The sequence below is a fragment of the Hibiscus syriacus genome, unplaced genomic scaffold, assembly GCF_006381635.1.
Source record: "Hibiscus syriacus cultivar Baekdansim isolate YM2019G1 unplaced genomic scaffold, ASM638163v2 tig00110777_pilon, whole genome shotgun sequence".
Classification (NCBI taxonomy): domain Eukaryota; kingdom Viridiplantae; phylum Streptophyta; class Magnoliopsida; order Malvales; family Malvaceae; genus Hibiscus; species Hibiscus syriacus.
The window spans coordinates 2390984-2404375 of NW_024062858.1; the positions used below are offsets into that span (position 1 = coordinate 2390984).

A 13392-nucleotide genomic window follows, 5' to 3' on the forward strand; every position below is an offset into this window, starting at 1 on the left:
AATTAGGGTATATTCTTGAGGGTGTTGTAAGGTTATCTCTTTGGCCTCAAAAGAAAGAACAAATTAGTGAATTTATTGGAAAATCCTTAGTGTTGATAGCTAAGGTAGTGGACGTAGACTTTGGTTGAGAAAGTCGAAGCACTCTAAATCGCTGTGCAAATCTTTTCAATTTTCTGCAAAAACTTCCACCGAAATTTTTAATTGCCAATTCACCCTCTCTTGGTCGATTCCGTCGATCAATTAACTCAATAATTGGTATCAGAGCCTCACTCATTTGAAGGTTTAATCGCCTATTGAGTCGATTGGGAAGAGTTACATTGATAATCAAGTCATCAATGGCCTCTACTTCAAACGTCAACTCTGGTCTCGATTCGATGCCCGTCAAAAAGCCTCATTTCTTCAATGGAGCTAACTATGCCTATTGAAATAATAGGATGATGTATTTCATTCAAGCAAGTGACATGGAGCATGGAATGTTGTAGAAGATAGATATATCAAACCTCTCACTCATCCAAGATTGTGAAGTGAATGAGAGACAAGAATGTTCCAGCTCAACTCCAAAGCCATCCATATCATATTTTGTGCTCTTGGACCATATGAATATGGAATAGTTTCATCTTGTACAACCGCCAAAGAAATATGGGATAAACTACAAGTCACTCATGAAGGCACCGACGAGGTAAAAGAATCTAAAATAAGTCTTTAACACATAGCTATGAAAATTTCAGGATGAAACCAAATGAAGATATCAAGCTATGACGGATAGATTCTCAACGATTTTCAATAGTCTCAAATCATATAGAGAGATCATTCCAAATGAGAAGCTTATGAGGAAGTTAGTTTACTCACTTCCAAAATCATGGCAATCCAAGAAGACGACAATCATCGAAGCTAAGAACCTAAAATCCTTAACTCTTGAAGAGCTAATCAGTTCCCTCCTCACTCATGAAATGATGCTTGAAGATGAGGTAGACCTCAATAAGATTGAAAAGACACCAAAGGAGAAGGGGAAGAAGAAAAACATTGGAGTTGCTCTCAAATCCACAAAAGATGAGAGTGATTCGGATGAAGATGACGATGACGAGGAGATGTCATTGTTTTCCAAACGGTTCAGAAAAATGATGAGACCTTACCGAGGAAGAAAATCCAAACGAAATGAAGGCCTAAAAAATGAACCAAAAGATAAAGACCCAATCATTTGCTATGAATGCAAAAAGTCGGGGCATGTCAAATATGATTGCCCACAATTGAAGAGAAATGGTCAATCAAAGAATAAACACAAGGCTCATGTGGCTACATGGAGTGATGAAGAAGGTTCCGATGAAGAGGAACAAGAAGTAGCAAACTTGTGTTTGATGGTATTCGATGAAGATTCTAAGGTAACCTCTAACTCATCTGAATTAGATGATTTGTCGTATGATGAGTTATTAGAGGAATATAATGGGTTGGCTTCGGATTATGAGAAATTGTTTTTAAAATATAAAAATGATATTTCAAAATTGAAAAATGAAAATAAACTCATATCCAAGACCAACAATGATCTTGAAAGTAAAATCAAATATTTGCAAATCAAACTAGAAGAGTTTGAAAAGAAAATTTGGATTTGCAAAATTTACTTTCAAAGGTTAATGATGATTAAAAGAAAATTGATGATCTTAAAGCTTCTTTTGATAAAGTTGGAACAAAACGTTTTGAAAAATGAGAAAATTCAAAAACCAACTTTGTTAGAAAAAGTTTTAAAAACTACAATCATAGAGGTCCCTGAAGAACCTCTAATGGAAAAATCATTAGAAGTATGTGGGTTCCTAAAGAACTCATTACTACTAAAGATAAAGATATCCTACACAAATGGATACCTAATGGGACTAGGATTTTGGAAACTAATGAATATGGACCCAAAAGAATTTGGGTACCAAAAATAAAAAATTAATCTATGTTTGTAGGAAAATGAGCATTTCTACAAGGCACGAGAAACAAATTCAAATTCATGGTACCTTGATAGTGGATGCTCGAGACACATGACCGGTGACAAAAGCCAGTTCATTGAGCTTAACACCAAAAATGGAGGAGAAGTGACTTTTGGTGATGATTCAAAATGTCACATTGAAGGTATATGTACTATAGGTAATACCTCTTCCATACAAATTAAGAATATTTTATATGTGAATGGATTAAAGCATAATATTTTGAGTATTAGTCAATTTTGTGATAAAGGTGTCATGTTTGAAACTAATGGTTGTAAAGTTATTGACATTACATCTAATCGGATTATGCTTGTTGGTCATAGAATAAGAAACATTTACATGGTGCATTTAGATTCTATTAATGTGACTAATTTATGCCTAGTTGCAAAAGATGAGCATGATAGTTGGTTATGGCATAGGAGACTAGGACATGCTAGCATGAGTGTTTTGCAACGGTTAATTCAAGGAGACTTAGCAAGAGGGCTGCCTAAACTAAAATTTGATAATGATAAAATCTGTGTTGTTTGTGCTAAAGGAAAACAAAAGCGAGTTTCTTTTAAATCCATTAATGACGTATCAACTAGTAGAGTATTACAATTGATCCATTTAGATCTTTTTGGACCATTTAGAACTACTAGCTTGGGTGGAAAACAATATGCATTTGTCTTGGTAGATGACTATTCTAGATATACTTGGGTTTATTTTTAAGTACTAAAGATGAATTAGAAAAATTCATCACGTTTTCAAAAGTAATCCAAAACGAAAAAGGTTATTCTATAACTAGTGTTAGGAGTGATCATGGAACTGAATTTGAAAATCTTGGATTTACTGATTTTTGTAATTCTAATGGTATTAGCCATAATTTTTCAGCACCTAGAACCCCTCAACAAAATGGAGTTGTTGAGAGGAAAAATCGAACTTTAGAAGAAATGGTTAGAACTATGCTTTGTGAAAACAATTTGCCAAAATATTTTTGGACGGAAGCCACAAATACCGCTTGTTATGTTATAAATCGAGTAATGATTAGGCCTATTTTAAAGAAAACTCTATATGACTTTTCAAAAATAAAAAGCTAACATTAGCTATTTTCATCTTTTTGGATGTAAGTGTTTTATTTTAAACAACGGTAAAGACAATCTTGGCAAATTTGATGCTAAAAGTGATGAAGGAACTTATCGGGTATTTAATAAAAGAACTTTGGTGGTAGAAGAGTCTATACATGTTGTTTTCGATGATAATCTCCTTCTGAGGAAGGATTCTTGTGTGAATGATGATGTAGGTGTTATAAATACAAATAACGTTAGACATGATGTTGGAGAACCATCATCAAAGGAAGAAACGAAAAATGAGGAAACTCATGATCCTCTCGAGAATCCAACCATTGAATAAAAGGAAGTCTCTTACCCAAGGGAATACAACTATGTCAAGGATGGTGAGATTATAGGTGATTCATCCAAAGGGGTGACAACTCGATCCTCTCTTAGAAATATTTGTAATTATGTGGCATTTATTTCATGCATAGAGCCTAAGAATATTAAAGAAGCATTGAAAGATGAACATTGTATTATGGCTATGCAAGAAGAGTTAAATCAATTTGAGAGGAGTAAAGTATGGACATTAGTTGAAAGGCCTAGTAATAAATCTACTGTAGGTACTAGATGGGTATTTAGGAATAAGCTTGATGAGAGTGGTAATATAGTGAGAAACAAGGCTATACTTGTTGCTCAAGGCTATACTCAAGAAGAAGGCATATATTATGATGAAACATACGCTCCCGTAGCTAGGATGGAAGCAATTAGAATGTTATTAGCATTTGTATGTTTTCATGAATTTAAATTATATCAAATGGATGTTAAAAGTTCATTTTTAAATGGTTTTATAAAAGAAGAAGTGTATGTGGAACAACCTCCAGGTTTTGAAGATTCAAAATTTCGGACTATGTTCTTAAATTGACAAAAGCGATTTATGGTTTAAAACAAGCTCCTAGAGCTTGGTATGAAAGATTGTCAAATTTTTTAATTGAAAAAGGTTTTTCAAAAGGGAATGTTGACACTACATTGTTTTTAAAGCATAAAGGTAAAAATTTATTAGTAGTTCAAATTTATGTTGATGATATAATATTTGGTTCTACTAATGATGTTCTTTGCTAAGAATTTTCTAAGCTAATGCAAAGTGAATTTGAGATGAGCATGATGAGGGAGCTCTCATTTTTCTTGGGACTCCAAATCAAGCAAAAAAAATGACATCTTCATCAATCAAGCTAAATATGTCAAAGATATGCTCAAGAAGTTTCGACTGGAAAATGGGAAACCTCATGACACTCCAATGAGCTCATCAACAAAGTTTGACTTAGATGAAGGAAGTAAATGTGTGGATGTTAAATTTTATAGGTCAATGATTGGTTCTTTGCTTTATCTAACTGCAAGTAGACCGGATATTATGTTTAGTGTTTGCCTATGTGTTAGATTTCAATCATGCCCTAAGGAATCACATTTACTAGTTGTTAAGAGGATCTTTAGATACCTTAAGGACACTCTAGTTTAGGACTTTGGTATCCTAGAGACTCTAGCTTTAGCTTGCATGCCTTCTCCGATGCGGATTATGGAGGATGCAAATTAGATAGGAAAAGCACCTCCGGTATTTGCCAATTCCTTGGAAATATACTGATTTCTTGGTTTTCAAAGAAACAAAATTTTGTTGCATTATCTACCACTGAAGCAGAATACATTTCAGCCGGTGGTTGTTGTGCACAAGTTTTATGGATGAAATAACAACTTTTTGATTATGGAATTGAAGTAAGTACTATTCCTATCAAGTGTGACAATACTAATGCTATTTGTCTCACTAAAAATCACATCCAACACTCTAGAACTAAGCACATTGAAATAGGATATCACTTCATTAGAGACCATGTCACTAAGAAAAATATAGTTCTAGAATTTGTTGATACTTTGCATCAATTAGCGGATATCTTTACAAAACCTTTAGACAATGAAAGATTTTGGACACTTAGGATAGAATTAGGTTTAACTGACCTATATTCACTTTGTGTTTAAAATAATTTTAGCACTTTTAAGAATAAATGAAAATTGCTTATAATAGTTGCATTCATTGCTATTAGTTAGGGGGAGTTTATGTTATTTGGTGAAAATTAATTTTATGTTCAAATGTTGTTTAAAGAGTAATTTCATTGATTGAACATGATTAATTTTCAATATATGAGTTGCCAATACCACTAGAGCTAATTAATTTAGCATTTTAAGTATTTAAAATGGATTTTTGATATTTTTGTGCTTCATGCATCAATACACTTAACAGTGCATCGATGCATCCCTTTGAATGTGCATCAATTCATCATGTTGATGCACGCCTTGAATGTGCATCGATGCACAGGGTCATGCATCGATGCATCCATCGGGTTTTAGGTATTAAAACCCTATTTTCTCATTCTTTCAAATATCTAAACCTCAAAACACCCCGCCATTCATCCCTCTTTCACTCAAAAATCTCCTTTTGCTTAAAATCAACGAAATATTGTTAGAATCTTCGAGTTTTTCAACTCCTAATCCTGCATTTATCATCAAATCATGCAAAACAACATCACATTCCTCTCAAATCCGAAAATTTCAAGGTAATATTTCAAAAACCCTATTTTATTAATTTTTGATCTTAGGACTAGTTTTAATTAGTTCTAGGATGAACATTATATCGGCATTGATAGTTTGATGATTACAAACTAGTTTTTACAACTAATTTAATAAAAAACTCACAAATTTTCAATGAATTTGTGAATTTTCGAAATAAAAAAAATCAAAAATCTAAATTTAATTTATAAATTTGATGTTTTTGATTTAATTATATTGATTTCATGAAAAACTATACATATTATTTACAAATATTATTTTCAAATAGTTTTTCAAAATATTGCCCATTAGGATTCGGTTTAGAAACCTTGAATTATTGAGGACTCAATTGAGTTTTGGGATTGATTATTGTGCATACATGTGTTTCATATTGCAGGTTACATTCCTAAACTATGTCTAATCCCAAACGCCCTAGAACTTCATCGAGCCGTTCTCGTTCAAACCAACCTCCAAATCCCATTCCTCCTCATCCTATTAGTCTTATAGGACTTTGTTTCAACATGCCTGAACGTTGTAGAGATGACCTGTACCATTGGTATATGGAGTCTTTCCAATCCTATAAATTCAGGAAGAGCGTATTCCTTCTCTTCAAGCCATAATTGACATTGATTTTGAATACCTCCCAATTCTTAAAACTTGGAAGTTTGATAAATTGTTTCATCTCAAACCTGTCATTTTTCATCAGTTAGTCCGCATTTTCTATTCTAATGCGGTGTGCATTCAAAATGATAATCAATGTGGGACTATTGCTATTAGATCCTATGTCTTAGGCCAATATATTAATATTGACCCCTCGACTATAGCCTCACGTTTTGGGTTAGATGATGATGGGTCATATAATGAAAATGAAAATGTGAATTATCCCTATATTCCAAACGCTAGTGTTAGTACCTTCGTTCTTATCACGATCGTTTTCTTCATTTGATAATCTCGTGGTGGTTTCGACCATCCGCTGGTAGGTACTCCACTCTTCGTGCTAGGGATTTATGGTGGATGTATTGTATTAAGAACAAAATCAAAATAAATCTATCCCACATTATTTTTAGCCAACTAGTAGATATCATAAATATTGTTCCTTCAAAACATATAAAAACATTAGTTTATGGATGTCTTCTTAGTAACCTCTTTATCAAACTTGGTCTAGACGTCTCTCTTGATAATCCATTCCTCTCCAAAACCCAATCAATCTAACCTCGTTAAAGAAGGCTGAGTGGAAACAAGACGAGGAAACCGGTCAATGGGTTTTAGACCCGGAAAGCAAACTCCGGGAGCTAGCTTTTCACGAGCTGTTCCTAGCTTTTCTCGTGCTCCTCCTCCTCCTACGGCACCGACTGCTGACGATGATCCTGAGTTTCATCAACTTATGCAAGATATAACGATCACGTTCCAGACGATGAGCCTGCACCGAACCGGCACGACAAGAAGATCAAATGCCACCATATTTTCGATCTTTCTTGGAGTCATTTGATATGAGGTTTGCCTCCATGGAGTCTTAGATTACTGAGTTTTAGCGGGAGATGCGTGAACGTATGGACACACTCACTCTTGAAGTTCGAGCTCATTATCTTCCTCCTCCCGACCCTCCTATGGATTTGACCTTTTTCATGGAGTTGTTTGTTTTGGATTTTTAATGTTTGAATTTGTTATGGTTTGGATGATTAGATTTTGAACTTAATTTATATATATATTTGGTTTGGTTGAATTTTCTTATTTTTTGCATCATTAGATATATATGATCAATTATGCCATCTCACATTTATTTATGAATATTGTTTATGGAACTAATGGCTAATCTCTCTTTTGATTATGATCTTAGCAGCTTAAGCTATATATATATATATTTAATCAATTGGCTATGTTTTTCAAAACCTTGTTTAAATCGATTTTTAAATCTTTTTGATTTAACAAAAATAGGGAGAAATGTTAAGTGTTAAAATGTTTTAAAAGGGATAAGTGTTATAGTAAGGGGAGTAATTTTTATTTTTCAAAATTGATTTCAAATTTTTAGAAAATCTTAAAATAACACAAATGTTTTGTTATATCAAAAAGGGGGAGATTGTTGAAAACATTTTTGTGTTTCGATATAACAAACTAGTTTAAATAAATTTTAAGATTTTACAAATGATTTTCTAAGTATATTCGATTCAATTAATCGAATATCAAATTATTACTCCAATTCTTTTAAGATCAATTTCAAACCTTACTAAATGTGTAAAATTGTGTTTTATACTTAATATATTTTTGAAACAATTTTCACAAAGTATTTTGAACCAAAATCAAGCCTAAAATCAATTTTTCAGAGTGATGCACCGATGCACCAATCCATGCATCGATGCACCATGAATTAAATTGAACATCGAATGCATTTCATGCATCGATGCACATACCATGCACCGATGCACTGAGGATTTTATGAAAACATCGAATGCATTTGATGCATCGATGCACTAGCCATGCATCGATGCACTCTGGCTATTTTGAAACATCGAATGCACTCTTAGTGCACCGATGCACTGAGAGTCCAACGGTCAAAATATTTGAATTTTACACTGATGCACCTAGGGTATGCATCGATGCACTGACGCTCCCAACTGCTTTAATTAATTATTTTCACACTTAAACGACTTTATTGACTCTACTAACCATCCCCAACGTTCAGAATCATTTGAAGGTGTATTTAAACAAGATTAGAAGCCATTGATCAATAACAAGAAACAACAAGCAACTAGAATCAAGAGAGAATCAAAGAGAAAACATCAAACCTCAAGTTTGAGCATTTCAAGCCTATTTTTCATTCAATATTCATTTTGCTTTCAAGAACACTACTTGTACTCCATTGTATTCATTCTTGAGTGTTCTTTTCTTTGTTCTAGAATTGTGCAAACAATTTACCTTGTGAGGATTTCCTTGTAAGTTTACAAATTTGTAATATTCTCTTTGAGAAAGAGTGTTCTCAAGAATTGTGGTATATTCTTGAGGATGTTGTAAAGTTATCTCTTTGGCCTCAAAAGAAAGAACAAATTAGTGAATTTGTTAGAAAATCCTTAGTGTGGATAGCTAAGGTAGTGGATGTAGACTTTGGTTGAGAAAGTCGAAGCACTCTAAATCGCTGTGCAAATCTTTTCAATTTTCTACAAAAGCTTCCACCGAAATTTTTAATTGCCAATTCACCCCCTCTTGGCCGATTCCGTCGATCGATTAACTCAACAAGAGCTATTCAATCTTTTTTATACAGAGGATGAGAGGATCAATTGCCTGCACCAGTAGTTAGCGATGTTAAATAACACTTCTCGAACTAATTCCAATCTGCCTGCATAGCTTAGCATCCTACCAGACCAGAAATGAAGTCTTGCCTTAATATTATCAATGAGGAAGTGCAATCTTTTTCAGAAACTTTCTAGTGATCAGGGAATACCTAAGTATCAAACAGGGAGACTGCTAAGTTTAAAACCTGTAATCAACTTAATTTCCTCAAGATCAATAAAGGGAACACCAGCAGCAAACAATTCACATTTAGAAGCATTTAGTCTCAGACCAGACATTTCATAAAATAAGTCCAGGACAGTAGTAACACCAATTACAAAATTCACAGAGTCTTTGCCGAAAATTAAAAGGTCATCAGCAAAAGAGAGATGTGTAAGGGAAATTCTTTTGCATTTTGGATGGTATCCAAATGTACCTTTAGCAGCAGCCAAGTTGAGAAGTATTGAAAGAACATTCATTGAGAGGAAAAATAGGAAAGGGGAGAGTGGGTCTCTTTGCCTAACACCTCTTGCACCTTTGAAATAACCAATCAAGCTCCCATTGAAGGAAATAGAGTATTTGGCAGTTGAAAAACAGATTTCAATCCAAGTAATAAAAGTAGTAGAAAGACCTAGAGCCTTTAAAATAGCAGTGATAAAACCCCAATTTAAAGAATCAAAGGCTTTATGAAGATCAATTTTCAAAGAGCATCTGGGGGATATAGATTTTCTAATGTAACCTCTAACTAATTCTTGAGCCAGAAGAGTATTGTTAACAATATTTCTGCCTTTTATAAAAGCAGTTTAGTTAAGAGTGATTAGGTCAGGAATTAGTCTATTAAGTCTGCTGACTAGAATTTTTGATATTGCCTTGTAGACCACAGAACAGCAGGAAATAGGTTTGAAGTCTTTGACCTTACTTGGATTAGGAATTTTAGGAACCAATGTGATTACAGTGGCGTTAAACGCAGGGAGCAAGAAATATTCCTGGAAGAACTATTTAATGGCAGCAGTAGTATCTTCACCAATAATAGGCCAGGACTTTTTGAAGAAAAGAGGAGTGAACCCATCAGGTCCAGGGGCTTTATCATTCCCTTGGATAAAGAAAGCTTCTTTAATTTCATCCCTTAAAACATCCTTAATAAGGTCAGTAGTGGAATTAGTAGGCAAGGAAGGTTGAAGAAGATCTTGTAGAAGATGCGGATCAAGAGTCTTCACACATGGATCAGGGGAGCCAATCAGTTTAGATAAGAAGATAATCACCTCAGAGGACATTTTATCAAAAGTCTCTAATTGTTCCCTTGTTCATCCACCAGAACTTAATGGTGTCTCTTTTTTTTAAAAGCAACAACATAGTGAAAAAACTTAGTACATTTATCACCCTCCTTTAGCCATTGTACCTTGGCTTTTTGCTTTAAAAACATAGCTTCAGCATCTTCCAGGGTCTTTAATTCTCTTTGCAAATAAAGATCCTCCTCAATAACAGCCTCCCCTCTAAGTGTCTTAAGTTGATTCTGCTCTAATTCAATTCTCTTCTGGTTTACCCGGTGAGAAAGATCACTGTAGAAGGTATGATTAAGGTCCTTAAGGTGAGCTTTCAAGCGCTTCAACTTTGTAAAAAGGATTTGCATTGGATTACCCACTGAAGGACATTGCCAAGATTGATTAACAACATTTAAGAAATTTGGGTGTTGAGTCTAAAAATTGAAGAATTTAAAGGGTTTAGGGCAATTATCATGGACCTTTTTGTAGAGCCAGAGAAGATCAAGATAGTGGTCAGAAGTGCAGGGAGCCATAAACTCTACATGGGAAGAAGAAAAGGAATTCACCCAGTTTTGGTTAACAAGCACTCTATCAAGCTTCTTAACAAGGTAGGAATTTTGTTGTTTGTTGCTCTAAGTAAAAGAAGGGCCAAAGTAAGGGTGATCAAAGAGGTCAAGGTCAGATAGGGTATCCTTAAAATCTCTCATATCAAGAGAAATATAAGGACCTAGGACTTCAAAGTCAGACCTCTAATTAGAATTAATGATTACATTAAAGTCTCCTCCAAGAATCCAAGGGAGTTGACCATAAGTTCTATCCAAATCATGGAGTTGCTGCCAAAGAAATTTTCTAACTCTGTCATCATTGCTGCCATACACAATAATAATGACAATGGGATTTCCAAGATGAAGACTTTTAATAGTAATATTTTGCTCAAATACATGACAAACAGAAAACTCAATGCCTTTCCTCCATAAGATCCAAATCATATCATTAATGGCAAAATCATAGTTGATGCAAACATTCCAGTTATCAAATTTTCTTCCTAGTATATTTATAGACTTTTCAGCTTTTACTCTAGTCTCCAACAAACAAAAAACATCCATCTTATTCTGATTTGCTCTTCTTATAACAATCTATTGTTTAAGAGGACAATTTATCCCTCTAACATTCCAGAAGCCAATGATCATTGAGAAGAGATATCAAGAGAACCTCCACTACCACCTACTTCAACATTGTTAGCTTTTGTAAGCTTGTCTTTCTTCTTTAATTTTAGTTCATTAACAATACTAGATACTCCTAAGGATGCTACTCTAATATTTCTTTGTTGGCCTTCAGAAGCAGTAGGAATATCATCAACATTATTGAGTATTTCAAATCTATTTTTTGATCCATAAATATCAACTTTAGATTTGTTCTTTTCTGGTCTTCCCCTACCCCTTTTAGGAACAAAGGTTTAGAAACAGTTTTTCCATCAGGAAGAGGTCTACAGATTCAGAGTTAGTAGTTTATTTCTCTTTATTGGGGTCATTATTCACAACAACAGGATTCTTAATCATATCCACAGAATCACTAGGTTTATTGCTAATTTCATTCGTATCTTTAGAGACATGTGATTCATTTTCCTATAAAAACTCAATACCACCAACATCAGTTTCGGCTACTGTAATAGGAGAAATGTCTTCCTTCTTTTTCCAGATTTGTATTTTAACAGGAGTTGTATTTTTAATTACTACACAGTTCTTATCACAGTGACCAAAGACATTGTATTTCTAATTACTACACAGTTCTTATAACAGTGACCAAAGACATTTATTTCTTGCAACGAGAAGGAGCCATGGTACCTCAACTACAACAGAAGTAGAATTCCTATCTCTAAGAATGACCTCAACATATTTCGAATATCATCGTTTACTCCTAATTCAATGCAGATGTTAGCATATTCTAAGTGAGATTTAGCAGCAGTTACAGTGTCCATGGATAAAGGGGTTCCTATGGCACTAGCAATATAGCTCAAGCCAGCCCTAGAAAACAATTCGAGTGGGACATTATAAAGATGAACCCAGACAGGAACCTTAGAAAGATCAAAGTTTAATCTTGTCAAATTAGGCTCCCATTTTCTAAGAATCAACGGTTTATTTAGGATATTCCATGGTCCATTCTCGAGGACCCAATCTCTTGCAGATTCAGAGTAAAAAGAGAAAACATACAGGTTATTACCAGCAAAGCTAACCTGAACTATACTTCCTGTCAGTGCTTTCATCCACAAATTATCCACGATGCGTTGCATAGCAGTGAAGTTAGGCGCAATACCAAGGAATTGCCCAACAAGCGAAAGCCTCCATTCAGATATTCCAGCTTCATAGACTTCAGGAGGGGGATGGACGGTTGTGACCCCATCGCAAACCCTAGGCGAAAAGAAATCCAGATTTTACCCCGCAGTACATCCAAAAAGTTTCCTCCAATCCATGGAACCCTCAAAAGGAAAAATAAACCAGTTTAGATGCAGGAGAAACGATATACTAAGAACGCAGCGAGAAGAACAGAGAACACCGGAGACGTGACGAGATTTTAGATTTTCGTTAGCCCTGCTAACGTGCACCCAGAGAAATCCTTATCGTGCGCCCAAATTGTTAGAAGAAACAATTATATACCCATTTTTTTAGTTATTGTCTTTTTTGATTCTGCATTTTACTTTAGCTAACATTTTTTCTGACTTTTTTAAAAGTATGCTTTTAAATCCATTAAAGGTGAGTAATTCGGATCGAACTTTTATCTTTAAATTTAAATTACAATTTTCTTAATTAAGACAACTGGAAATTAATTAGTACGAAAGGGCAGTTCAAGAGTGCTAATCTTTCCTTGACTGTAACCGACTCCCTAATCGACATATCTTTGGTAATGTGCATATCAGGTAAGATGGTGTCCAATCAACCTAAATATTGTTTTTAAAATGATCGGTGACGACTTAATTATTTTATTCAAGTCCAAGCTCAATTTTGGGCCCAGTCGAAAGATGTTCCAACACAATCCTTTGTTTTATGTTGGTTTAATTTAATAACATCTTATAGGGTTATTTTTTTATATATTGTCTCCACTTTAATCGGGATAAGATAAATAAATCATTTAAAATTTTTGTTTCAATCATAATGCATGACATGTTAAATTTAAATTATTGTGTGTTAAAAGTAGGTTAAATTACATTAGATATCTTTAAACTTTAAGATTTATATTATTTTATCACTGTTTATTTTTTATTCAATTGTAACATTTGAATTT

The 13392-nt window shown here is 34.0% G+C and overlaps 1 protein-coding gene across 1 annotated transcript; it reads right to left on the reverse strand.

Annotated features, from left to right (window-relative positions):
* Positions 1-9030: 9030 nt before the first annotated feature.
* Positions 9031-11219, reverse strand: LOC120140024. Its single transcript, XM_039155090.1, has 5 exons — positions 10884-11219; positions 10593-10745; positions 10251-10547; positions 9876-10062; positions 9031-9638 (listed from the first exon to the last, which is right to left on the reverse strand). The coding sequence occupies exons 1-5, from the start codon at positions 11217-11219 to the stop codon at positions 9031-9033; spliced, it is 1581 nt and encodes a 526-aa protein (XP_039011021.1).
* Between the last annotated feature and the right edge of the window lie 2173 nt (positions 11220-13392).